Below are 26,597 nucleotides of genomic sequence, written 5' to 3' on the forward strand. Positions count from 1 at the left end.
AAAAAAAAAAAAAAAAAAAAAAAAACAATGTAAAGGAATGAAGTCCTGATGCATGCTACAACATGGATAAACCTTGAAAACATTATGGTAAGTGAAGAAGTCAGGCACACAAGGCCACATATTTTATGATTCTATTTACATAAAATGTTCAAAATGGAAATCCCTAGCATCAGAAAGTAGAGTCCCGCACCCACAGTGTAACTGGAGGCCATGTAGGAAGCACTCCTCCCCAGCCAGGGTGTGTCAGCAGAGGCTAGTGGGGAGCCTGAACTTAACACTCTTGCCTGGAAGTAATCAGGTGCTCTTCCTAGGGTGTTAATGGGAGCTCTGTAGGGAACTTGGCCTTCTACGCCCACCTGATAACAACAAGGTGATTAGAATACCTGTACAATCAGCAAACACAGATTTGAGAAAAAAAACACAACTGATTCCTGGCAACCCAGTGGGAGAGTCACATGTGTGCGATTGTTTCAGAGAGTAGCCACTAGCTGTGCGATTTCAGTGGGCTTTGCCCACTGGTCAGCATGTTTTGCAGAGTAAATGGAAAGCGTCTCTCAATCTGTCGAGGTGATTAAACCGGATTGATTAGGATCATTACTGCATTTCTACGTGTAAATAATGCAAGTTAAATGAGCCTTGATCACCTGAGCCTGCTTGCCACTTTGAAATAGCACCTAGGGAAAGACTGAGGGGAGCCCACTCTAAGAGCCATCCATACTTTGGATATTGGGGACCCCTTGTGGAGAATTCAGACAGAGTGAGGGCTCTCTGAGATTGCCTGTCAAAAGCAAATAACAAAAATTCACACACACAAAAAACTGAATGGAAAGCCGCACAGATCTGGCACTCATGTGGTCCAGGAAAACCAGTTTCTCTGCTGTTGTCATGCAAGACAATCAAATTAGTCTATAAGTTTAATACAATCCTAATAAAATCTTAGTAGGGTTTTAAAATTGGAATTGGAGAATTCTGACTCTCTCTTGGAAGAGAGAATGTTCAATAACAGCCAAAAAAAAATCTTTAAAAAGATTATGAGTGGGAATTTTCCCTGCCATACATGAAAATGTGGATCTAAATGTACAGAAAGCTTTATAAATAGAAATTGATTTTGCAATATAAATGTAGCTTATGATAGTGGTGGCATTTAAGGTCTTGAAGGAAGAGTGGTTTCTTCTTTTTTTTTTTTTTTTTTTTTTTTTTTAAAAAGATGGGGTTTCACCGTGATGGCCAGGCTGGTCTTGAACTCCTGACCTCAGGTGATCCACCCACCTCGGCCTCCCAAAGTGCTAGGATTACAGGCGTGAGCCACTGCGCCCGGCTGGTTTTTTCAATAAATTGTATGAGATCATTGGCTATCCACTGAAGAGAAAATAACATTAGATCAAATCTTCTGCCCCATCACATCAAACACAGGTGGTAAAACAATTAAGCATTTAGAGAAAAAAGTTGAAACATTAAAGGTCTTTAAACTATATTTTTAGTAATACTGGGGTGGTAAATACCTTTCTCAACGAGATACAAAACACAAGAGCTGGACCAGGCGTGGTGACTCATGCCTGTAATCCCAGTACTTTGGGAGGCCGAGGCAGATGGATGATGAGGTCAGGAGACCAACAAGGTGAAACCTCATCTTTACTAAAAATACAAAAATTAGCTGGGTGTGGTGGTCCATGCCTGTAATCAGAGGCTGAGGCAGGAGAATCGCTTGGACCCGGGAGGCAGAGGCTGCAGTGAACCAAGATCACTCCATTGCACTCCAGCTCGGGCAACAGAGTGAGACTCCATCTCAAAAACAAACAAACACAAACCTAAAATGCAATAAACAAACAAACCAACCAACCCAGGAGCCATAAAAGACTGAGAAATTTGCTTTCACAAATTTTAAAATTGTTCCTGTATTACTATTACTCTTTATAAATTGTTTTAAAAGGCATAGAAATTCTGATAGCCATGTCTAAATCAAAAGAAAATTTTTTTTAAAAAGGCATAGAGAGATAAGAGATCAGGCCCCTCTTAACCCTGTCTGCCTTCCTGCTGGCCCCTCTCTCAGCCAGTCATCATTGTTAGTTTCTTCCATAGTACTCTAGAGATAGTTTATGCATATTCAGATAAGTACTGACATATTCTTTTGCTCATCATTTTTACTAGAAATGGTGGCATATTATATGTTATTCTGCATCTTGCTTTTTCTCCTTAATAACATACTGAAAATAGATAGTGATGCCAATGATCTGTATATGATATCAATAGATTAAAAATATTTACTGGCTAGGTGTGGTGGCTCATGCCTGTAATCCAAGCCCTTTGGAGGCCAAGGCGGGTGGATCACCTGAGGTTGGGAGTTAAAGACCAGCCTGACCAACATGGTGAAACCCCATCTTTAAAAAAAGAAAAGAAAAAATATTTACTGTGAGGTACACACATTTAATACATACATATTTGTAATGTTTAAAGTTAACCTCTATGCTGGGCACAGTGGCTCCCAGCACTTTGGGAGGCCGAGGTGGGCAGATCACCTGAAGTCAGAAGTTCAAGGCCAGCCTGGCTAACATGGTGAAACCCCATCTCTACTAAAAATACAAAAATTAGCCAGGCATGGTGGCAGGTCCCTGTAATTCCAGCTACTCAGGAGGCTGAGGCAGGAGAATTTATGGAACCCAGGAGGCAGAGGTTGCAGTGAGCCGAGATCATGCCATTGCACTCCCGCCTGGGTGACAAGAGTGAAACTCCATCTCAAAAAGAAAAATAAATTAATAAATAAATAAAGTGAACCTCTGTGATGTCCACTACAACAGTGCTGGTACCTTTGAAGGCCCTCCCTGATCACATTATCCACCCTCTTCCCTCAAGGAGCCACTATATTGACTTTGAAGTTAATCATTGCCTTGCCTTTTTTCGTGGTTTTACCACCTTCCTATGGGGCCAAAAACAATAGAGCTTATTTTTTTCCATGTTGAACCTTAACAAACGGAATCACAGTGTGTCCTTCTGTGATGTGACTTGCTTTCTTTTTTTTCTTTCTTTTTTATTTGAGATGGAGTATCACTCTGTTGCCCAGGCTGGAGTGCAGTGGTGTGATCTTGGCTCACTGCAACCTCCACTTCCTGGGTTCAAGTGATTCTCCTGCTTCAGCTTCCAGAGTAGCTAGGATCACAGGGGTACACCACCACACATGGCTAATTTTTTTTTTTTTTTTTTTGTATTTTTAGTAGAAATAGGGTTTCTCCATGTTGGCCAGGCTGGTCTTGAACTCACCCGCCTTGGCCTTCAAAGTGCTAGGATTACAGATATGAGTCATGGCACCCGGCCTAAGGTTAATATGTTATTATGATAATTCTTGTATGTCTCCTGGTTTAGGGCGACAGTTCCCAAAGTGTGGTCCACAGAACCCTAGGGGTCCCTGAGATCTTATCAGGGAGTCACTAAAGTTAAAACTGTTTTCTTATATAGTAAGACTAAAATGTAATTTGCCCTTTTCACTCTATGAATATCTGCACTGACATTGTAAAAGCAATTTGGGTAAAACTGCAGTCGTCTTAGCATGAATCAAAGCAATGGCTCCAAATTGTATTTTGTTTGTAATTGATGTGAGTTCTTCACATCGTATGTTATGGGTTGTTCCCTGGCTAAGTACCTCCCCATGTAGCCCTGGCTGAGGTGAGAGGATTGCTTGAGTCGAACCTGGGAGGCAGAGTTGTAGTAAACCAAGATGGCGCCACTGCAAGCCAGCCTGGGCGATACAGCAAGGCCCTGTCTCAAAAAAAAGAAAAAAAAATGCAATTTATATGTATGTTGGATCATGATGTAAAGTATATTTCTTACTGTGGATTTCAGTCAAAAAAGTTTTCAAGCCACTGCTACAGAAAGATTCTAGAATGATATAGTACCATCGCCCCCTACTTAGCACCTCACTGTACTAGGGACTGATGTCCCAGGAAACACTCTGTGAACCCAGATAACAATATCCTATCCAAAAAGACATTGTGTTCATGACAACACAAATACAACTTGGTGGGCTGCTGGGAGTCATAGACCCTCATTTTAGCTCTGCCTCAAACACTTACCAGCCAAGCAATCCAGTTACTTTGCATATTAAAAACCCAGATGATATGGGAAGTATTTCTTTTTCAAGGAAGAATATCATATATCAGGTGGTATATGAAAAGTGCTTTGAAAACTACAATGAATAATTATTACAATAACTGATATTTAAGGCATGCATATATATATATATATATATGTACATATATGCATGCAATATAGTTTTGAGTTCTTAACCCTGTGAATTTCACATGTAACAGATGAAGAACTGATGCTTAAGGTTAGACAGATGTACCAGTATTTGAACCCAAGCCTTAGACTACACCTTCAGACTTTTAAAATGCTGCATGAAGAATAAGGTTTACCTATGTTAGCAATGAAAGAGCATCTTTGCTCTCTGTTATAAGGTTTGAAAGTTGTATGAAGAATTGGATCTTTTTGCCATTTCCCCTAAATATCATAACTCTTGAAAGTTTTTAATCCTGTAGCGTTCTTAATTCCTCTTCAGTGCAAATATAGTTAAAATGCAAGAATTTCAGATTGACACCTGGTAGAGTCCTGGGTTGTCAAAGCAGTTTCTTTTTCTTTTTTTTTTTTTTGAGACGGAGTTTCGCTCGTTACCCAGGCTGGAGTGCAATGGCGCGATCTCGGCTCACCGCAACCTCCACCTCCTGGGTTCAGGCAATTCTCCTGCCTCAGCCTCCTGAGTAGCTGGGATTACAGGCACGTGCCACCATGCCCAGCTAATTTTTTGTATTTTTAGTAGAGACCGGGTTTCACCATGTTGACCAGGATGGTCTCGATCTCTTGACCTCGTGATCCACCCGCCTCGGCCTCCCAAAGTGCTGGGATTACAGGCTTGAGCCACCGCGCCCGGCCCAAAGCAGTTTCTTTAGCTGTATAAAAGGCGAGGCCCAGCCGGGTGTGGTGGCTTACGCCTGTATACCCAGCACTTTGAGAGGCCAAGGCGAGTGGATCACAAGGTCTGGAGTTCAAGACCAGCCTGGTGGCGAGTGGATCACAAGGTCAGGAGTTCAAGACCAGCCTGGCCAAGATGGTGAAACTATATCTCTACTAAAAATACAAAATATTAGCCAGGCATAATGGTTGGTGCCTATAATACCAGCTACTCAGGAGACTGAGTCAGAGAATTGCTTGAACCCAGGAGGCGGAGGCTGTACTGAGCTGAGATTGTGCCACTGCACTCCAGCCTGGGCAACAGAGCAAGACTCTTTTTTTTAAAAAAAAAAAAAAAAAAAGGGTTAGGGCTTTACATGTAGTAAGTGATTGATAAATATACTGAACAAATGAGGGCCCAGTTATGTCTAGAACTTTTGGCAGATTGGTAGGGTGGGTGAGGTTGTTAGCCAAGAAACAGTGCCCTTGGGCCCCAGGGAGAGGGACTACAGAGAGGAGGGCAGACCTTTGGGCAGAGTCAACATGGCATGTTCTGGGACTCTCCTCACTTCTACCAGAAGGGTGCACAATTCTTGGAGGAATTAGAGAGTGCAGTTGTGAGCATTACTCACTTTACAATCCTAGTGTTTGCAGATATGACCAATGTATTTTTTTTTTTTTTTTTTTTTTTTTTGAGACAGAGTTTCGCTCTTTGTTACCCAGGCTGGAGTGCAATGGCACGATCTCGGCTCACCGCAACCTCCGCCTCCTGGGTTCAGGCAATTCTCCTGCCTCAGCCTCCTGAGTAGCTGGGATTACAGGCATGCACCACCATGCCCAGCTAATTTTTTTTTGTATTTTTAGTAGAGACGGGGTTTCACCATGTTGACCAGGATGGTCTCGATCTCTCGACCTCGTGATCCACCCGCCTCGGCCTCCCAAAGTGCTGGGATTACAGGCTTGAGCCACCGTGCCCGGCCAACCAATGTATTTTTTTATGCTAAAACCCTGGACCAAGGGCAGCAGTGAGGGGTATCCTGCTCTCAACTCTCCTACAGACACTGGCTTGGCCAGGAAATGAGTTCAGAGGTCAGGCCCCAAGAATCCAGACAAGATCCCATTCCCTCAACAGTTCTTGATGACATACAATCCTCAGTCTCACCTTCCTGTAGGGCTTGAGCTACAAATTGTCCACTTCTAGTTTTCATAGACATTCTCAGTTCCTGTTGCCTACGTTGGTGAGACCCTGTCCTAGAAGCAGCTCTACTAGGGCACCTGAATCGGGAAACAAATAAGGCTTGAATTTGGGACCCTGGCATGATAGATTCAATTACATTCCCCAAAAACAATCTATGAAAGAAAAGGGATTTTTTTTTTTTCTTTTAAAGGTCTTATTCTGTTGCCCAGGCTAGAATGCAGTGGTACAATCTTGGCTCACTGCAACCTCAACCTCCTGGGCTCAAGCAATCCTCCCACCTCAACTTCCCAAGTGGCTGGGACTCAGGTACATGCCAGCATGCGGGCTAGGCTAATTTTTGTTTTTGTAGAGACGGGGTCTGGTTATGTTGCCAGGGCTGGTCTGGAACTCCTGGCCTCAAGCAATCCTCTTGCCTGTCTCCCAAAAGATTCTTTTCTAAACGATAATTATAGGCTTCTCATCTTTCCATCATTGAGTTTTTAATTCACAAGACAAAACAAAATATGCCTGAGGCCAGAGGCCCCTAGTAAAATGTTTTCATGTCCTCTCACATAGACTCACTTCTGCCCTAATTTGGCAAATTAAACCCTGGGTATATCATTCTCTCAATTCTCCCTGTACCACTCAGACATGTGAAATATGATAAATTCAGTGGACATACCTTTGGCTGGTCAAAGAACCTTCCTAGACCTAGAATAGATCATGACCAGATATCTAAAGTCCATACTGAGAAGGAATGTCCATGTTCAAGACCAGAGCCTTGTGGAATGGAAAAAAAAAATTCAGGGCAGCAGGTTTAAGATCCATTAGGAGACATCATTATCGTCATGAATATAAATACAGACTGGGCAGGTTGGGAGTGGCTAGCGTCTGGACTCTTGGCACAGCCGGGCCCTGTTCCTCCACAGGGCTGGCCAGGGCAGAGGTGAAAGGGGCTGGGGTGTGACTGAGTGAGCTGGGGTAGAGGTAGAAAAAGGGACACAGAACATCCCAGGCCTGAGCTGCACTGAATGTGAGAACAGCTAGAATGTGCTCTAGAAGCTCCAGGAGAAGGCCTCAGATAAGGCTAAACTCAGATATACCTGGGACCGGGTCTCTGCTAGGAGACCCTGGAGAGCTTGTGCAGAGCTGATGTGGGCAGCTGGACAGGGCCAGGCAGGAGCACAGGCCAGGTGTGGGAGGGTATGAGCATGCTGTTCTTCATAAGACCATAAAAGTCCAGCCAGAATGTTCCGTTTCTAAAATCATATGGGAACATTCTTCCACCAGTTCCAAAAGTAAAAACCTGAGAGCAAAAGATTTTTCTGGCAAAGGGAAAATGGAGCCAGAGAAGGAATAGACTAAGTAAGCCCCAGGGGATGAGAAACCTTAGGAGAGAGTGTGTATCTTCCACCCTGGTGAGCACAATGCTATCCCTGACAGCAGCCCCCCTCCTCAGCACGGGAAGGTGTCCTGTACGTGGGATGGGACTCCTTATCCAGGGGATGCAACAGGGTGGACAAGAGCAGGCGGAGAGAGTACAGGAGCCCAAATTTTAGGTCCAATGGTAGTTTTTATTCCTCAGGAACAATATGTGGGGAAGAAACTCCAAAAGGAAACCAGGCAGAGATGACAGAAATGACACCATAGTGGCCTGGCCCAGGAGTCGGGTAAATAGACGGCTGTTCTACAGTGGACCCAGTCATGGCCCTCGTTTCTGGGATCCATATTTACCCCGTCTCTAAGTGTCCATCTCAGAGGTGGAGGATGGAGGCAGTGAGGCAGAAAACTTGCCTGCTCTACACAAAGGAGACAAATGGATCTTCTATTCCCAGAGACCCAGGGACACCAAAACCTCCCTCTTCACAAGAGGTAGACAGATAAGAATGAGAGGGGCTTGAGTGTCACAGGCTATCTGAAAGTAATCACAGGGGCCCACTGTGGCTGGCAGAACTGGTGCTGAGATGTGGACTACAGGGGACGCAGCTTCCAGTTTCACAGTGGAGACGGTTAGTCTTGAATTGGGCCCTGGGGCAGTTATGACCGGAGTGCTGTTTCTAGCCATTTCAAAGAACTCTGGCTATGTTGAATCAGAAGCCATTATCTTTTCCCCAGAGGATGCACTTCTATCCTTATTTCTGACATGATCCTGCTCCCTCCAAGCCTGGTCCTTTAGAAAACAGATTGGCAGGCGAGGAGGGAAACAGTGCCTCACATGCTTGAGATGTAACAGCTTCTACTGCCAGCGAGAACCTCTAAGAACAAGGTCTTTTGGTATGAGCTAGGTCATCCAGGCCTGTCCCTGCAGAACACACCAAGACGCATCACTGTACTACAGGGTGACCTCTGGCTACGGCCTGGCACAGTGAGGACAGAGGCGGGGTCCTGAGTCAACATCACAGGGAGGTCTCATGGAGGACGCAGGTGGGGTTGTTCCCCTGAGGGGCAGTGCCATCCAGGACCATGGCCTCCTTGTCTCTGCTGTCCCCCAGCACACCATTCCTCAGCTTCTTGGAAAACAGCTCACCATCTATGAGGTGGTTCTACAAACACAGAGCAAAGGAGGGTGGAGCTGGTAAATATGAACTACAGATGGTGATGGGATTCACATAGAAAAGGTCCCTGCTAGACAGCACAGTGGGGAGCGCAGCAAGGGGAGGGCAGCTGACCAGCCCAAACTGGGGCTGATCTCCTCTGAGCCCTGAGATCCTTCTATCCCGCAAGCCAGTGCATCCCCTATGGGTAGAAGCTGAGACAGCCATGTGGGACAGTCCAGGTTTAGCTGATCCTGAGAGAGAGGGGTACCGAGGGAAGGGGGAGAGAAACGGGGTGGAAAGGAACCTGGAGGGTCAGCATCTGCAGAGAAGGGCAGGGAGGGGTCACTTGGACAGCAGGTACTACCTGGCTGTAGCTCCCACAGTGGAGCCGCTTCTGACAGGACAAGGGCAGGAGGGCCCGGAGCTTCGGCCATACTGGGTAAATGGTCGCAGGGTTCAGGGACCGGCCCCGCATTCCTCCTGAAGGCAGAGGTGCTTCTGAGTCTCTGCGTGGAACCATCCACAGCAGCGGACCCATGTCCTCCCTTGGGCCGCAGAGGCCCCAGTCCCCACCCACCTCCTACATCCCAGCAGAAAAACCTGACAGCTACGGACACCCAAGAGCTCAGAGGGCAGGAGCCTTTCTCCCCAGAGGGTAGAGTCCCCTAGGGCTCTCCCATAGACCCTCGGTGCTCATCTGCACTGCAATCCCACACCCTCACCGGTGAGCAGACTGACAATCAGGCCCACCACAATGACTGTGGTGGAGTTGTGAGCGCTGTACCATAGGTAGGACAGGGAATAGAGCCGCCGCAGCCCTGTGGGCCTGAGAAGAGCAGAGGGGAGGATAATCAGCAATTCGTTGGCAGAGCATTCCTTGGGCACCAGTCTCCACTCGCCCGCATGGTCCCAGCGTCTTGGGACCCAATACCCAACATTTCCCTGGGGCCTCTGGTGGCCTATCCCTTAGCAAGACCCCTGTGAAAGCCCTCAAAGGAGGGCTTTGAGAAAACAAGGAGAAAGACAGCAAGCCCCGCCTTACTTGGAGAGGGTAGTCGAGGGCATCAGTGTGGTCACAGTGGCAACGGTTAGATTGCTGGGCAGGGAGAAGCTAGACCCATTAGTGGGAGGGAGTGATATGTGGGAGCCCATGCTGATCACGATGCTCCCGATGCCAATCCAGAAGGCCATGACAAGTCCAGCCAACAGGCCCACAACAGCACCCTGCCGAGACACAGTGCATACCTGTCACAAGGCCAGCCCTGCCAGCCCTCACAGCAGTTCCCAGCTCTCCACTGGGACAGGTGACAGCCCTGCCAACCTGTCCCCCAGGCCCATCCCACTGCACATGACTGTGGATCCAGATGCATCACTCACAGGAGGGTTGGCACAAGGAAAGAACATCCCAAGGCAGAAGAGTCCCAGCAGTGGCCCTCCAATCATGCCAAAGATGCTTATTGCTGCCTAGGAGGACAGGGAGAGAAGAAAAAAGAACACAGACTCAGAGATGCCCAGCCTTACCACAGGGCACAGCCACCCGCCATGGCCTCAGAGCCCCACTTGTCAGATCTGTCTCTTTTATGGGGACAATCAGAACTCCAGAAGTGGCCGGGCACCGTGGCTTAGGTCTGTAATCCTAACACTTTGGGAGGCCACGGTGGGTGGATCACCTGAGGTCAGGAGTTCGAGACCAGCCTGGCCAACATGGTAAAACCCCATCTCTGCTAAAAATACAAAAATTAGCCTGTATGGTGGTGTATGCCTGTAATCCCAGCTACTCAGGAGGCTGAAACAGGAGAATCACTAGAATCCGGGAGTGGAGGTTGCAGTGAGCCGAGACCATGCCACTGCACTGCAGCCTGGGCAACAGAACGAGACTCCGTCTCAAAAAAAGAACTCCAGAGGGCAGGAATGGCCGCTGAAGGGCTGATGGGGAGAGAGATGTGCTTTGGGTTCTCCTCTGAGGCTGATCCTTAGCTCTCTGAGCCTACAATATCCCAGGAATGACCCTGGGGCCTCTGGCTGCTTGAAAGTCTGTTCACAGTAAAGGTGGTCCATCAAAGGGGAATCTTTTACACCTGCCCCCTGGTCACTCCCCTCAATATAGCTGCCTTTCTCAACTTCCTGTTTCAATCGATTCTTTCTCTCCCTTAAAACTGCTTTCTACCCTCTATAGTTATTACCTGCAACACAGGTCCCATCTGGGAGGAAATATAGACCATTCCCAGACAAAGTAGCCCATAGCCAAAGGCTGGGGAAAAAGGAGAGGAGAGAAAACAAAAAGATGTGGGTTAATACAAGCAATGGGGTAAAGCAAGGCTCCCTGCTCAGCCAAACTACCACCTCTGTTTCCCTGAAAACAAAGGCATATTACATCATGCTCCAGCTTCCTCCCACCAAGTCCTCATTCCTATGTGACTCAGAGACCTTCCTAGACCATGCCCTGAGATGTAAACAACCATGCACGTAGGGAAGGTTGTGTGCTTCATTAGGCAAGTGCTGAGCCCTGGATAAAGTGGGTGTTTTACAGCAGATTGATGACAGTGGTCAGGGTGTAGCTTAGAAAGACCCAGGCTGAAGAAATAAGGAAGCATGACTCCACCAAGGCCTCTGGAAAGCATGATGGGCCGGGCTTCAGCAAACTCAGGGAACCAGGGTCGAATCAGGTCTTCCATTGTCACAGTTGCCAAAGAATTAAAAGCAGAGGATATAGTGCTGAAAAAGAGGAATAAGGGGATGAGCAGTTGAGCAAGGCAGAACTATCAGCCCTATGGAACTCTATGGAGGAAATGGTGCCCTAAAGCGGGGAGATGGCACGTACCACCGGGAAACCTCCTCATAGTTGGACCTAATGCCACCTCAGATCAGCCCTGGAAGGCAAGGACACAGTCCTTTTCTGAATGTGGATATGGGTTTCATTCAAGTAGATCAATTTATGGTACCATAAAAGAGCTCTTAACCAAAACAGGGGTATCTCTTGAGAGAAAATGTGCTCTGGCCTACAGAGATGAGCTAATCCTTGTTACCCACACAGATGGGACAGGCACAGTAAGAAACTCAGAGGGATTCCCCTCCCCCTCCCCTCGCCACCCCACTTCACTCATCACCTTGTACCAAATGGGGGTCAGGTGACTCAGGCCTGAGTGAGATGGTCAAAGGGAGTACCTGAGGGAGCCGCTGAAGAGGCAGGCAACAAAGAGCCCCGGCAGGCCAGGCAGGCCCTTCAGGAGATCCATCACAAAGTACAGGACGAACTGCAAGCAGAGCGGGAGGTACAGAGCTGTCCTCAGAGAGGGGCCTTCCCAGGGTAGCTCTGTAGGGAAGCTCCCTTTGCACATGCCCCAGCAAGTGTACCACGACTGGGTGTGTTAGAAGGGAAACCAGGGCCCAGCCGTTTCTGCTGATCCAAGTGACTGCACATTAAGAGGAGAGAAAATGGGCTCTGCAGAGGGAATGACAATTTGCCCACAGGCTGGGATCCTCACAAGTTAGACTGCTAGCATCTCAGAGTGAGAAAGGACTTTACAACCATCTCCCACCCAGGGTGGGAGTCCTTTCTGCAGGTCAGTCCTTTCCTACCTAGACACTCCTAGTGAGGGGCCAGGCCTGCCCTCACAGGAACAGGAGAGGGCCTTCTCACCTGGTCTGGGGCTGCCTGAGCCTGCTGAATGCTCATGGGATGCTCCTGGTAATACACGAACATGACCAGGCCAATAAGGCAGCCCATGCAGAGGGCCACCTGCTGGCAGGGGAACACTGCGTAACAGGAGCTGCAATGCCAAGAGGAGAGCCTACATTAACAGGCACCCTCAGGCATGTGCCCCTGACCTCAGGTGACCCACCCCAGTGGATGTGTATGCACTCTGGCATCCTGCCCCACCCCAATTATCTCTAGGGAATCCCTTCCCCCAGACCTTGCTCCACTCTCTTCCTGGCCCTGCACTCACAGCACAGCAGCCTTCTCCGTGCGTGAACTGAGGTACCGCTGTACCTGAGCCTGGTTCACCCCATACAAGGAGAGCATCATGAAGACACCCCCAAAGGCCAAGGTCCAGAAGGTGTGCCGCACAAAGGGGTCTGGATCCAGCCTGTAACAGACACCACCCAGTCATTGTGCAAAGCCCCAGAGACACAGCCTTCCTGCCCTCTTGGTAACAGGAGTCAGTGGAGACGAAAGGAGAGATACCACTGCTAGGGCCAAGGGAGTGACTGAAGGCAAGAAGCTGGATGCACTCGAGAGACAGCACAGCCAGTTAGAGGGAGGCTCCACTCTTCCACCACAGCCTCATTCCAGGTACTGATCCCAGGTAACGTCCTGATCCTCCATAAATACTAGCCGGGCACCGTAATCACCCTCCATTTCTGCCGGGCCAGTTTCCCGCTGTCTGCTGCTACACCTCAGGCTTCCCAATATGCCCTCTGCTTACTAGAGCCCTAAGACCAGCCTCTAAGATGGGCTCAGCACCCAGGCAACTGCAGACCCCAGCCAGGGGTAGGGGCATACTTACTCGATCCCAGAGATGCGGCCGTGCTGAGAAGCTACAGCCCACACATGCCCGAGGCCGCCCACCTTGGCCGACCCCACAATGATAACTGCCAGCTGCCCAAAGAACATGACCAGTGTCTGGAACACATCTGTCCAGATGACAGCCTTCAGTCCACCCTGCAAGGAAAGCACAGCAAACCTACCACAGAGGCCTTCCAAACGCAGCTTGTCCAACCTGCCTTATTTTGTTGTTCTGTTTTGTTTTAGGCTTTTTTGCAGCCTGAAACCAGTTTTTATTTTCTGTCTCTAGTGAGAAGTATAAAAGAGAAATGAGGAAGGGGCTTTACTGACCCAACCAGAAACAGAAACTAAAAACCCATGACTATATTCTCTCTCTTGGACACTCCTGTAACCATCCACCCTAAGGACATACTACCAATGAGGGGACTCTCCTCCGTTAGGCACATAATTGCTGTGACTCCGTTGACATCATTCCCATCCCATCCTCTACCTTCATATGCCATACCCACTGCTAAATCCTATCATAAATCTTACCTCATCCCACCCTAGAATTTTACCTGTATTCTCCTCACCTATATTCTCAGCTTATCTCTTCTCTTCCTTCTCTTCCCATCTCCCCTCTTTACTTCATCCCTTCCCCTCCCCCCCACCAGGACTTGCTGCACTTACCAGAGAAGTATAGATGGTACAGACAATGCCTAGGGTCAGCACTGACAGCCACAGATCAAAGCCAGTCACTGTAAGCACATAAGCCACATGAGCTTAGAAGCCTTGGTGGGGCAATCATGTCATGCCACAGAGATAAAGCATTTGGTGATTAACAATGAAATAAATCATTCACCACAATGGGAAAAAAAAGTTTGCAGAGCGCTACCAAAAGGTATTGCTTAACCAGTTCAGATGAGGTATGGTAACATGTCACTAGCCTTCAAGTGAGGTGGACCAAGCCTCCCTCTGGTAGAGACCCACCCAAGGGCTTAAGCAGTACATGTAAATTAATTCCCTGTCCAAGGTCAGGTTCTTTTCCACACACTCTTCTCCATCTGCCCCTCCCAAAGGTGCCTTCCTAGCCTCCCATGGCTGTGTGACTCCTCACCTGCATTAAGAGCCAGGGATGGAGCATAGAGCACAACCCCCATGTAGATTACCTGTTGGATGTGGAAAAAATGTGAGGGGGGAAAGGGGGAGGGTGGGAAGAGAGAGGAAGAAAGATGGGCCTCAGCACCAATATACTCATGGCTTCCTCTCACCTAGGCTCCCTTCCCTCTTCCTCCTCCTCCCAAATTCTGGCTTGCTGCCACCATAGTATCTGTGCTGGAATTAGAAGGAATAGGCCTCCAGGGGCTTTACAGATGCTAACCTCTAGCAGGAATTTCAATCCTGCCAGTCTCACAGAAGGGGAGACTTGAATTCCCTCAGCACACTTGAGTTCAGGTCCCCCAACATGCCCCAGGCTTGGTTTCTATCCTCATTCTACTTACCATCTGAAAGATGAAGGTCATAGTTCCACATACTCGCACAGTTTTATTGAATCGAAGCTCCAGGTACTGGGTATACAGAAAAAAGGTTTTCCTCCTGACTTCACCCCCACAACTCACACAAAACTTCCCTCAAGATGCTCAGGAGCACGAGGGAATATCCAACCCATACCCTCTCTGAGTCCCACTTGGCATGCACCCTCTACAACCCTGCTCCCACTCCCGACATCAAAGAACTAAAAACACACAATGAATTTTCTGTCATTCTCATTAGGTGGAGAAGGTCCAGAGTCCCAGGTCCTTCATATATGCCTGTCTATCCTCTCCACCCCAACCCCAGTGGTCCCATGTGCTTTTCCCTTCTGTCCCTGCTCACCTCATATGCACTGGTGAGGTGCAGGCGGTAGAAAATGGGGATGAAGATGTGTGCAGGTATCAGCAGCCCCAGGAAGTAGCAGCAGCCCAGGAACCAATACTGGGTTCCAAATCGGTAGATCTCAGATGGCACACCCAGGATGGCCACAGCTGACTGGAAGGTGGCCAGCAGGGACAGTGCCACCGGAAGGCAGTCCATTTTGCGGTCCGCCATCAGCAGCTCACCGACAGTATGCCGGCCCCAGCCACGAAAAGCATGGTAGAGCCCAATGGCAAGAGAGAAAACCAGCAGCAGGATGAACACCACATAGTCCGCAAGGGAGAAGGTGGACGTGCCCATGCTTGTGTCTGAGGTTGGGGAAAGAGGGGCTGAGATGCCCAGCCCTACACTCATATCCTCACTGTATCTGTGATCTGCAGCCAGCTGACGCTCCAGGGCTCTGGGCTAGGGCAGGGGCGGATGTGTGGCTACAACCTGGCTTCCAGCCAAGGTCTCACAGTCTTCCTCCACGGAATGATACTGTTCAGGGTGAGCTGCAAAGGAATTAGCTCTTAGTAAGGCCTATTTTGCCTTGGTAGCCATTCACCCTTGGGCCTTGTATATCCCACGCCCACCAGAAGTGGACCAGCCAGCATAGCGGTAGCCTTTCAGGGTCTGGAGTCCCTGATATGGGTTTGGTAGGGGAGGTAAGTGAGGGGGAAGCAGCAGAGTGACACAGCCAAGAGACAATAGAACTTGGCCAGGACCTTTGGGTATGCAAGAGCTGTGAAATTCAAGAAACTTCTTAGGTCTCCACCCAAGTAGCAAAAGAAAAATAAACTCTAGCCTAAGTTTCTTTGCAGAATTTCCTGGCCCCACTTGAAGGCACAGACCTAGTCACTACAATATACTAAGCCAGCAGAGCCCAGCCTGGCGCCACAGCCCAGCAGGAAAGACAACATGGAGACTAATGGCAGCAGGGCTTCCCCTACTGCCCCTGGCCTCAGCTCTTGCTACCCATGATCTCCAGTGTCATCCTCCTAACTGATCATCGGTAAGACTGCCTCTGTGGCAGCCCCAGGCCAACCACTAGGTTTTCCCCAACATCACTAAATAAGCGCTGCCACCCGCCTCTCAACCCCTCTACTTGCCACACCATAGCCAAAAGCAGACGCAGGAAGAGTTGTTGGATTCAAAAGTGAGAGGGGAAAGGTGAGAGGGCACCATGCTAGGGTCAGGGTTTCAGAGTTATGATTCTCCATTCTGGAAAGAAGCAACCCAGCCAAGGAGCTGAGAGGCAAAGGCACCAGCCAGAGAGAGTGGTCGCATCCTGCTGGGGGCAGACACCTACCTGGAAAAGCAATCCTTGTCCTGAGGCAGAGTTGCCTGGAGTTGCAGAGCTGAAGATCTGGCTCTATGAGTGGCTGTGGTGAGATCAGGAATTGGGGGTGGGGTGGCGCTCAGCAGTCATTTGTTCTGGCCCCTTCAGGTAACCAATTGCTGTGCTCCAAATGACCCTGTCACCCTATGGCCCCCAAACTCCAACGACTCCAGAAAAGGGAAAAGGGAACTCACATTCAATAGCATTCCTCGATGGATTAGTCTTTCAGCCTAAAGTACTTTTGGCACTCTGTGCAGGAGGGAGTTGGAAAGCAGGAACTGGAAAGATGGGAAAGTTGAAAGTTGATTTTCCAACTCCTACACAAGATATGTTAATCCTCCAAGAATATACCACAATCCTCAGAGAAAGAGGGAGGGGATCACAATATTTAAAATCTTAAATCTTTGGATACCTCTATTATGACCAACCCCCCCACCACTGACCATTTCACAGATAAACACACTAAGGCTCAGATGTTTCAAGTGACCTTTCTAAAACCACAGAGCCTACTATTGTCAGAGGGTAAATTAGAACCCAGGTCTAGGGATTCACCATCCACCCTGTCTGTTCTCCATGCATACCATATTGTCTTCAGAGGCAATCCTCTGCTGTATTTACTGGTGTATTTACTGGTATGGGGAAAAAACAGAGAATGCCATGTAGTTAGACAGCCTAACATGATGACAGTTAACACTCCTTGAACACCTGCTATGTAACCCAGCAGTGTGTGAGGAGCTTTATAAACATTAGCAATAATAAATAACGAAGTAATAACTTTTGAAAACACCATGTCTCAGGTTGAGACATGAATACTCTCCAGTTATCACAAGAAAATGGAGATTAAATAACTTGCTCAAGGTTACGCAGCATGATAAAAAACAAGAGAGAAAGAAGAAGTACTGTCTGTAGCTATGACAGGTGTTCACTACTCCCAGAACCAGGGGAGGGGCAAAGTGATGTAGTCAGTCATTCACAGGACATAGTTTAGATTTCAACCAACCAAGAGACATATTAAACTGCGTCTTCTGCTTTTGCCCACTAGGAGAAAGATTAGGCTGACTTCTGGCTCTCCCACGGTGTGTTCTTAGGCAGACATTGGCTGGCAAGCTATGGCCTCATGCAGACTAAACCTGAACTCTGAACTTCTTGGGGCCAATAGAGAGGAAATCACAGCTGGCAACTCTTGGATCACATGTTCTACAAGTTTTCCAACAGGCTGGTTTTTTTTTTTTTTTTTTTTTTTTTTTTTTTTGACTGAGTTTTGCTCTTGTTGCCCAAGCTGGAGTGCAAAAGCAGTGGTGCAGATCTTGGTTCACTGCAACCTCCACCTCCCAGGTTCAAGAGATTCTTCTGCCTCAGCCTCCTGAGTAGGTGAGATTATAGGCATGTGCCACCATGCCCAGCTAATTTTCTTTTTTTTTTTTTTGAGATGGAGTTTCGCTCTTGTTACCCAGGCTGGAGTGCAATGGCGCGATCTCGGCTCACGGCAACCTCCGCCTCCTGGGTTCAGGCAATTCTCCTGCCTCAGCTTCCTGAGCAGCTGGGATTACAGGCACGCACCACCATGCCCAGCTAATTTTTTGTAGCTTTAGTAGAGACGGGGTTTCACCGTGTTGACCAGGATGGTCTCGATCTCTTGACCTCGTGATCCACCCGCCTCGGCCTCCCAAAGTGCTGGGATTACAGGCGTGAGCCACCGCGCCCGGCGCTAATTTTTTTTTTTTTTTTTAAGTATAAACAGGGTTTCACCACGTGAGCCAGGCTGGTCTCCTGACCTCAGGTGATCCACCCATCTCAGCCTCCCAAAGTGTTGGGATTACAGCCAAGAGCCACCATGTCCGGCCTGGGCTTAAACTCTGGTTTAACCTAAAGATGCCCTGGGGCTTTGCACATTGTAACACCCTGAGTTTTCCCATTTGTCCTTGGCAAGTTTTCACTGCTATGATAGAGATGATGGGAACTACTGGGGAGGAAGAGGAAAGATGATATCTGCTGTGTGCAAAGAACATAGAACACTATGGGGTTAGTGGTATAGTTAGGCAGCTGGTCAGAGACAGGAAAATCCCAACATGGCACACAGACGTACAAGATACTCTGCTGATAGGACTTCCTGATAAAATTCTATTTCCATGATGTGTGCAGAATTCTCCTAGAAGGCACAAGAGAGAGCAAAGGAAGACAGGAAAAACCTGACCCAGTAACAGACTAGATTCTGAGAACAGATCTGTGGTTTTCTAAAAACCCTACAACAGTCGCTCCGGGAGCAGGGCTCCCCTGGCGCCCCTCAGTCAGGGCACTGGCCCGCCCTGGGGCAGCGCCGCACTTCCTTACCTCCGTAGTTCAGCAAGGGCTAGGAAGGTCCATCTGTGCTTCTAGAGATCAACATCGCTCCCTTTTCCTGAGAAGGCAAAGAAAATGAGTTAGGGAAGCGTCTATCCCGCTCCTACCTCTTAGCCAGGCTCCGGGACGCTGCGCACTATCACGACTAAGGTGAAGGTGACTAGGTGCCCAGGGCGTTCCGGGCTCCTGTCCTCCCACTGGAGTTTGCGGTTTGACCTTTCCTCCTCCATCACCCTCACCCTCGTTCTTTCCTGGCTTCCAGATTCCCACCACGCGGTGACCACGACCACCTTATTACCGCTCGCATTTCAGATCTTCTCAGCCAGGGGCTGGCTCGCTCCGCCCCTCCCTGCCCCCAGCCCCCGCCCCCCAGCCCCCGCCCCCGCCCCCGCCCCCGCCCCCACCCCCACTCTTACGCCGCTCCCCGGGGCCTCTCGGTGCCGACTCACGCTCTCCAAGCCCACCTGCCCGGTCTCCACACGTGGGTAGCCAGAGCCGGTCCGCGGCGCGCACACCAGGAGCCCGTGGGGCTCCGTCCCCGCCCTCGCCCTCCGCCCGCCTTCCGCCAGCCCAGCTCGCCGCGCCGCCATGTTTACTGAGGGCGGATGGACTGGCCACAGTCTCCGCGGAGACGCGACCTCGACATCCAGGCGCGGGGAACGCCAGGCTGAAGGAGCCCACAGTCGGCTCTGGGAAGCCGCGCGGCGACGGCGGAGGCCTTCACTAAAGGAGAATAGGAAAAGGGGTTCGGCCAGTGTCCCCGAAAGAAGGCTGGGGCGCCTGAAGACCAACGCCGAGTTCCGCGAGCAGGGGCAGCACCCCCCCCCCGCCCAGGGCGACTGGACCCGGCCGTTTAGGCCACGCCCGGGGAAGGGGGCCTGACGCGCCGTGGGGCGGGGCTGCGGGGGTCGGGTCGCGCTAGCAGCGGAGAACCAAGGGAGCGGAAAATGGCGCCTCGCGGCCGGAGTAGTATTACGATCCTGGTGCGCTGGGCTGTCGCCCTGCTACTTGCTCTGGGCGTGGAAAGGGCTCTGGCTCTACCCGAGGTACAGAAGCAAGTTTGAGGTCGGGCTGAAGCAGGGTCGATGGCCAGCCGTGCTTCGCGCTCGCCCGCGGCTCCCCCTTCCCCTCTGCCGGCCTGCGGCTCTGATTTCGTCCCTGACACTTCCCGACCCTGCCCAGCCAAGTCCTATTCCCGAGTGCTCACGTCGTGCAGGCCTTCGGCGCCCTAGTCCTGCTGACTTTCAAAGACCTGTGAAACTTGATCTCGTTCCTTAATTTTAGAATAAGTTCTTTCTACAGACGGGTCCTCTGGCTCTTTGTGCAAGCTCTACGCACGAACGCCGTGTATCGTGCGGTGGTAGGGCTGTACTTTATTTTGTAATGCTTGATGAGTTATTTACGGTTCTTTTTTGTTTTGTTTTTTGTTTTTTGGGACGGAGTTTCGCTCTTGTTACCCAGGCTGGAGTGCAATGGCGCGATCTCGGCTCACCGCAACCTCCGCCTCCTGGGTTCAGGCAATTCTCCTGCCTCAGCCTCCTGAGTAGCTGGGATTACAGGCACGCGTCACCATGCCCAGCTAATTTTTTGTATTTTTAGTAGAGACGGGGTTTCACCATGTTGACCAGGATGGTCTCGATCTCTTGACCTCGTGATCCACCCGCCTCGGCCTCCCAAAGTGCTGGGATTACAGGCTTGAGCCACCGCGCCCGGCTATTTACGGTTCTTTACCGCGGTCCTTTTACACCGGGACAAACTGAGGCTGTCAGATTGAGAAGTCTCTGTAGAGGGCATAATAAATATGTTCGAATAGTAATTTTCAGAAATGAGGACCTTCCCCTGGGCGATGTCTATTACTGAAAGTCTCTGGGGAGCTGATTGGGCACCGGACTCTAGAGGAAGAAATGGCATCTCCTAGTTTAGCCTGTTATGAGGGTAGGACACGAACCATTTATCGGCCCCGTGTTAGAGGAATTCTTGAAAGGCGTACTGGCAGTTAATTCTTGATCCCCGTTTGTTCTTTTCTTGGCTTTTCTTTCTGGAGTTCTAATGTTTCTTTCTCTTCTGCAGATATGCACCCAATGTCCAGGGAGTGTGCAAAATTTGTCAAAAGTGGCCCTTTATTGTAAAACGACACGAGAGCTAATGCTACATGCCCGTTGCTGCCTGAATCAGAATGGCACCATCTTGGGGTGAGGGAGAAGACATCCCTGGATATTGGATACAGGCCATTCCTTAGGCTGGCTGCTTTTCTACCCTTATATTATTTTGAGAATCCACCTATTATTATTTCAGCTGTAACCATCAAGCAGGTGTCTACCAAAACTAGATCTCTTTAGGGTCTTTTTACCTTTCCACACCCCAGGTACATATGGGTACCTCTTGCTCTTCCTATTAAACATTTCCTACTAAGTGCACCCTAACTTCAAACTAAAAATGTTGTGTTTTGCTTCCACTCTCTTCTTCCTTAATCTACCTAAATACTTTTCTATATTAAGCTTTCAGAAAACCAACATTTTCCATTATCGCTCTCTTGCTTTAATACTATATTTAGGTAACTGTTTGTTGCTCTCAGGATAAAATTCAAACCATGAACTACCATAGACTAGTCCCAACCCACTTCTCCAACATTATTTCCAATTACTTGTCCACTCAAACCTCCATAAGGGGTCTGGCGCCAACCAGATTTGCCTACCCTCAAAGGCATTCTACCATTGTTCAAGCCTCGCTCCATACCTGAAATTGCCTTCCTCCACCAAATTAGGACATATCCATCCTTCAATTCCAACATCTTTTGTGAATATTTTCTACTACTATTAAAATCCTGATTAATACTTTTTTTAAACTTCCTGTAATCTTTAGTATATATTTTATACACTGTCCTGTGGTTTCTTTCATATTGTAATTTAATATATACAGTGTTTCTATTTTGGGCAGTGGTCTTGTTTCCATAACCACATTGCAAACCACTCAAAAGTGTAAGATACTGTGTTATATATTTTTAACATTCCCCCAGTGTTTGCAGTTTGTAGGCACTCAGTAAATATTTTTAGAATAAAGGAATTGACAGCAGTAGATAGTGAAGAAAAAGTGTGGCATGATCCTTAATATCCAGCAGTTTACAACCAATCTGTGGTAGAAAATACATGTGGAAAAAATTTCATTTATGTGACGTGTTTTTTTTAATTTAAAGGCCCTCTGTGGATCTGAAAATCATAATATGAGATTCACTAATATAGACAATAAACACAATTCTCCCAGTAGATGCATAACCTATTAGAACATTGCTGGCCAATAGAACTTTCTGTGATTATGGAAATATTCCATATCTGTGCTAACCAGTAGAGTAGCCACTAACGTGGTTATTCCATTTGCACTTGAAATATGGCTAGTGCAAATGAGACAGTCAATTTTTAGGTTAATTTTTCTTTATAGAGTCAGCGTCTCACTATATTGCTCAGGCTGGTCTCAAATTCCTAGGCTTAAGTGATCCCCCTGCACTGGCCTCCCAAAGTACTGGAATTAAGGAGTGAGCCACTACACTCCGCCTAAGATTATATTAATTTAAATTTAAGTAGCTACATGTGGCAAGTGGTGACTCTATTAGATAATGCAGGATTAAAATGTCTACCACAGCACCTAGTGTGTGAGTCTGAACACAACTGTGTTCAATTACTATTAGCTGAAAAGGGGGTTGTGTAGTCAAATACAAACTGCTGTGGATGAAGATAAAGAGTAACACACAGTTATGTTGATTACTTTGTGTCCTCAGGCTGGATCTCCAGAACTGTTCTCTGGAGGACCCTGGTCCAGACTTTCATCAGGCACATACCACTATCATCATGTAAGTAGTTAGACACCTCCCACCCAAAAGGCTAATATAGTGTAGGTTGATGGGAAAGTGCTGACAGTATGTGATTTGCAGAGATCTGCAAGCAAACCCTCTCAAAGGTGACTTGGCCAACACCTTCCGTGGCTTTACTCAGCTCCAGACTCTGTGAGTAAGGGTATGGGAAGAGAATCAAAGAGGGGCAATGCTGTGAGTTTAGCAACTTTGTATGTTATGACCACGTTTGTCTTTAGGATACTGCCACAAGATGTCAACTGTCCTGGAGGAATTAATGCCTGGAATACTATCACCTCTTATATAGACAACCAAATCTGTCAAGGCCAAAAGAACCTTTGCAATAACACTGGGAACCCAGGTATGCTGTCTTACCTCCAAGCTTCTGGGAATTGTCTTTTCTTCCTTGTATTTTCCACTTTAGATCAGGAAGACAAAGTTGCTTAAATGCCTTTCATTCAGAGTTCTGGGGCTCTAACCCCTTTGAAAGAAAAGATCTTAAGGTGTATGCTATTATTGTTACTGTTTTTGTCTATAATCTTTCCACTTCCTTTATCTTAGAAATGATTCAGAGAATCTAAGTTGAAACAGATAATTGAGAAATATGCCTAATGAGATGGATGCAGTGATGTTCTCTATTTCTCTCCGGTCCCCAGAAATGTGTCCTGAGAATGGATCTTGTGTACCTGATGGTCCAGGTTTTTTGCAGTGTGTTTGTGCTGATGGTTTCCACGGATATAAGTGTATGCGCCAGGTGAGGAATTAGGCCTTCTAACTAGGGATACAAGGAATGCATAGAGCAACACCTCTCAGAAAGGAGAGCCACAGACCAGGAGCTAATACAAATTACCTCTAGGGCGAAAACTATAGAATTGGCCTAGACGAGGTGATATACATTGGGGATGAACTAGGTGTTAGGATGTCGCCCTCTGTGTAACGTTGTATGGGATATGTTTTGGTCTGTTATTCACAGGGTTCGTTCTCATTGCTTATGTTCTTCGGGATTCTGGGATCCACCACTCTATCCATCTCCATTCTGCTTTGGGGGACCCAGCGCCGAAAAGCCAAGACTTCATGAACCACATAGGTCTTACCATTGACCTAAGATCAATCTCATCTATCTTAGCCCATCCACGGAGCTCTGCTTCCTAGACAGGCATCTTTGGTCAGTGGATTTGCATCAAGATTGAGGTCGCCATTGGAAGTTGAAAAATTGCACTCCCCTGGTGTAGACAAGTACCAGTTCCCATTTGTGTTGTTGCCTATAATAAACACTTTTTTTTCTTTCTGTCTTTCTTTTTAAGTAAAAGCGTCCTGCCTTTAGGTGTTTCTAGCTTTGGGTGGGAGAGACTGCTTTAAGGCAGCCGATTTTTTTCAGGTTTCCTCCTGGTTTTGCAGTGCGGATACTACGAGGGCTCATTCCTAGTGGCTCCGGGAGCCCCGCCCCTTACGTGCCCAGCCCCGCCCCTCACGCTGCCGGTGTTCGCGCCGGCTGCGTCTCTGCCGCCACCAGGCGCGTTCGAGGCTCCTGCGCCTGCCGCGCCCGCCTTCTCTCCAGCGCCCCGCGCCGTTAGCCACGTGGACCGACTCCCGCGCGCCATCCTCACGTGGTTCCAGTGGAGTTTGCAGTCCTTCACGCTTCTCCGTACTCGTCCCCGCCTCTGAGCTCCCTTCCCATGGCGGCCCTAGTGTTGGAGGACGGGTCGGTCCTGCGGGGCCAGCCCTTTGGGGCCGCCGTGTCGACTGCCGGGGAAGTGGGTAAGCAAGCCCGGGTAGGCTGCAGACCTTATCCCACTCTGTGATGCGCTTCTCCGCCCAACCTTCCCCATCCAGACCCCGCCATTTTCCCGCCAGCACACCCCCTCCCCCGCATTCGGTGCCCACGGGCCCCAGCGTGTCCACCTCTCGCCACCAAGGCAGCCTCCACTGGGGCGTGCTCATCGCTCGGGGAGTTCCTAAGGGTGGCCTGCCGGAGCCCAGCCCAGCTTCTTTCTTGCAGTGTTTCAAACCGGCATGGTCGGCTACCCCGAGGCCCTTACTGATCCCTCCTACAAAGCACAGATCTTAGTGCTCACCTATCCTCTGATCGGCAACTATGGCATCCCCCCAGATGAAATGGATGAGTTCGGTCTCTGCAAGGTAGCCACACCCAGTGCTTTCTCTACATTCCTTTTCAAATCAGCAATTGTTAACTGTTAGTGAAGTAGGAGACGTTGACACCCTGCTGGGCATCCTTCAGAAAACATACCCACTGAAGTAGAAAGTGAGGGACTAAGACTACTTACTACTAACTAGTTAGGCAGGGGTTGCTAAGTGCCGTGGGAGGCACAGAGTGTTGAAGGCCTCAGAGGAGAAAGATACGGCCTTTGTTAAGCATTCTGTATGGCATGGTTCAAGGAACGTAAAAGAGGTAATTGTTAGGAATGCAGAAGTCATGAGAAAAAAGCTTGCAGATAAATAAGAAACAGTGGGCATGGAGGGACTTGAGCCAAAGCAGAGTCAGCTTGATTTGGTAAAGGATCCATTGAGGGGTTTTTTTTGTTTTGTTTTTTTTTAAAGTAGCAGAGTCATGTGATGGGAACAGTGCTTTTTAGGACTACATAAATTAGTGGAAAGAGACTGGAAACTAGGGTCACACACTTCGCAGTGACAGTGGGTGCCAGTTTACCTACAAAACCAGTATCATTGATTATCATCTTCTAGACCTACTGACATTGCCCCGTCTGATTTTTTTGCTTTTCAGTTGTGTTCTTACCTCTAGGTGAGAAAACTGAATTTCTTCCTACAGTGAGGTTTCCCCTCTTCCTTCACCTCTGAAATTTGGAAACTAAGTTGCCCTCTGACAATTCAAGCATTTAGAAACCAACATCTAGTAATTAAGGTAACAGAGAAAGTCAATTTGGCCTAGAGTAGCATTTCTCAAAATTTGTTTTGGCCTAATTTCACACATCTAAGCCTTTAATTCTTAATTTGCCTTCCCAGTCACCCTGACACTGGGGAGAGAGCGCTCCAGATAGAGCACATACATACTATTCTTCCTGGAAAGGAATGTATAGGTTCATCACAAACCTATAAATACACTGCATTCTAGTTGATAGTACAGTTTCTTGTGAATTTGATTAACCTATATCAGTCATCACTTTTGTCAACTCTAGGCACACTGACAAAATTGAGTTTATAAAACTACGAATTGGCCGGGCGCGGTGGCTCAAGCCTGTAATCCCAGCACTTTGGGAGGCCGAGGCGGGTGGATCACGAGGTCAAGAGATCAAGACCATCCTGGTCAACACGGTGAAACCCCGTCTCTACTAAAAATACAAAAAATTAGCTGGGCATGGTGGTGCGTGCCTGTAATCCCAGCTACTCAGGAGGCTGAGGCAGGAGAATTGCCTGAACCCAGGGGGCGGAGGTTGCGGTGAGCCGAGATCGTGCCATTGCACTCCAGCATGGGTAACATGAGTGAAACTCCGTCTAAAAAAAAAAAAAAAACCCCCAACAAAAAAAAAAAAAAAAAACAAAAAAAAACTACGAATTTGAGTCCCTAATAGGACCAGGGTGGGCAAGACCTCCTGGAGCCACTTGTGCGTATAAATGGATTACTCCTCCTGGCCAGGGAGGGCTTTGCCAAACTATCCTGCAGATTCCTGAACAGTCTCAGAATGCAGGTTCCTAAACTCATCATCACTGAGCTGAATGCAGTTTAAATATGCTGATCCCTCCCACATAAACTTTCTGTTTCTGTGTAGCTATTAAATGCTTATCTATTGAGTAACAAGTTTATGTTTTTTTTTTTTTTTTTGGAGGGGGGGCAAGGTCTCACTTTGTCATTGAGGCTGGAGTGCAGTGACATGTTCATGGCTCACTGCAGCCTCCACCACCTGAGCTCAAGAAGTCCTCCCAACTCAGCCCCCCAAGCAGCTGGTACTACAGGCACATGCCACCATGCCTGGTTAATTTTTTTGTATTTTTTGTAGAGATTGGGTTTTGCCACATTGTCCAGGCTGATATGTTATCTTTTTTTTTTTTTTTTTTTTTTTTTT

At 48.3% G+C, this 26,597-nt stretch overlaps 3 protein-coding genes across 13 annotated transcripts in view; 2 read left to right on the plus strand and 1 right to left on the minus strand.

Annotated features, from left to right (window-relative positions):
- Positions 1-7,671: 7,671 nt before the first annotated feature.
- SLC5A6 (solute carrier family 5 member 6) lies at positions 7,672-19,299 on the minus strand. 8 transcript variants are annotated; one of them, XM_032301297.1, is made up of 18 exons: positions 19,178-19,299; positions 18,705-18,771; positions 16,344-16,416; positions 15,014-15,546; positions 14,641-14,706; positions 14,256-14,307; positions 13,829-13,896; positions 13,161-13,315; positions 12,600-12,740; positions 12,293-12,422; positions 11,818-11,906; positions 11,255-11,367; positions 10,836-10,903; positions 10,030-10,116; positions 9,695-9,876; positions 9,375-9,478; positions 9,017-9,132; positions 7,672-8,658 (listed from the first exon to the last, which is right to left on the minus strand). In XM_032301297.1, exons 4-18 carry the CDS (start codon positions 15,404-15,406, stop codon positions 8,512-8,514), a joined length of 1,911 nt encoding a protein of 636 aa, XP_032157188.1. In that variant the 5' UTR covers positions 15,407-15,546; positions 16,344-16,416; positions 18,705-18,771; positions 19,178-19,299; the 3' UTR covers positions 7,672-8,511. The 8 variants fall into 8 exon arrangements, with proteins under 8 accessions (XP_032157188.1, XP_032157189.1, XP_032157184.1 ...); XM_032301298.1 differs by having other exon boundaries at positions 19,130-19,242; XM_032301293.1 differs by lacking the exon at positions 19,178-19,299 and adding an exon at positions 18,953-19,068.
- On the plus strand, positions 19,191-23,844 carry ATRAID (all-trans retinoic acid induced differentiation factor). Of its 3 annotated transcripts, none has more exons than XM_032301303.1 (7): positions 19,191-19,759; positions 20,784-20,905; positions 22,486-22,557; positions 22,639-22,710; positions 22,797-22,918; positions 23,214-23,311; positions 23,531-23,844. In XM_032301303.1, exons 1-7 carry the CDS (start codon positions 19,661-19,663, stop codon positions 23,633-23,635), a joined length of 690 nt encoding a protein of 229 aa, XP_032157194.1. In that variant the 5' UTR covers positions 19,191-19,660; the 3' UTR covers positions 23,636-23,844. The 3 variants fall into 3 exon arrangements, with proteins under 3 accessions (XP_032157194.1, XP_032157196.1, XP_032157195.1); XM_032301305.1 differs by having other exon boundaries at positions 19,335-19,453; positions 20,781-20,905; XM_032301304.1 differs by lacking the exon at positions 22,639-22,710 and having other exon boundaries at positions 19,453-19,759; positions 23,531-23,843.
- Positions 23,845-23,973: 129 nt separating this feature from the next.
- Positions 23,974-26,597, plus strand: part of CAD (carbamoyl-phosphate synthetase 2, aspartate transcarbamylase, and dihydroorotase) — a 29,697-nt gene continuing 27,073 nt past the window's right edge. The window contains exons 1-2 of one of the 2 annotated variants that reach the window (XM_032301291.1): positions 23,974-24,315; positions 24,557-24,696. In XM_032301291.1, the coding sequence (XP_032157182.1) occupies positions 24,234-24,315; positions 24,557-24,696 (222 nt within the window). In that variant the 5' untranslated portion in view covers positions 23,974-24,233. The remainder of the gene's footprint in view (positions 24,316-24,556; positions 24,697-26,597) is intronic. The other variant, XM_032301292.1, reaches the window with a different exon arrangement.

The sequence above is a fragment of the Sapajus apella genome, unplaced genomic scaffold (assembly GCF_009761245.1).
Source record: "Sapajus apella isolate SASKATOON/1434 unplaced genomic scaffold, GSC_monkey_1.0 scaffold44, whole genome shotgun sequence".
Classification (NCBI taxonomy): domain Eukaryota; kingdom Metazoa; phylum Chordata; class Mammalia; order Primates; family Cebidae; genus Sapajus; species Sapajus apella.

Excerpts from the sequence above, each read along its gene's own strand:
- SLC5A6 (XM_032301299.1), bottom strand. The coding sequence starts at position 15,406 with ATGAGTGTAGGGCTGGGCATCTCAGCCCCTCTTTCCCCAACCTCAGAC. Across the intron at positions 13,897-14,255 it reads ATCCCTGGCTCTTAATGCAG|TGACTGGCTTTGATCTGTGG; the intron begins GTGAGGAGTCAC and ends ATGTGCTTACAG. Across the intron at positions 12,423-12,599 it reads ACGGAGAAGGCTGCTGTGCT|CTCCTGTTACGCAGTGTTCC; the intron begins GTGAGTGCAGGG and ends TTGGCATTGCAG.
- ATRAID (XM_032301303.1), top strand. The coding sequence starts at position 19,661 with ATGGCGCCTCGCGGCCGGAGTAGTATTACGATCCTGGTGCGCTGGGCT. Across the intron at positions 20,906-22,485 it reads CAGAATGGCACCATCTTGGG|GCTGGATCTCCAGAACTGTT; the intron begins GTGAGGGAGAAG and ends TTGTGTCCTCAG. Across the intron at positions 22,558-22,638 it reads GCACATACCACTATCATCAT|AGATCTGCAAGCAAACCCTC; the intron begins GTAAGTAGTTAG and ends TGTGATTTGCAG.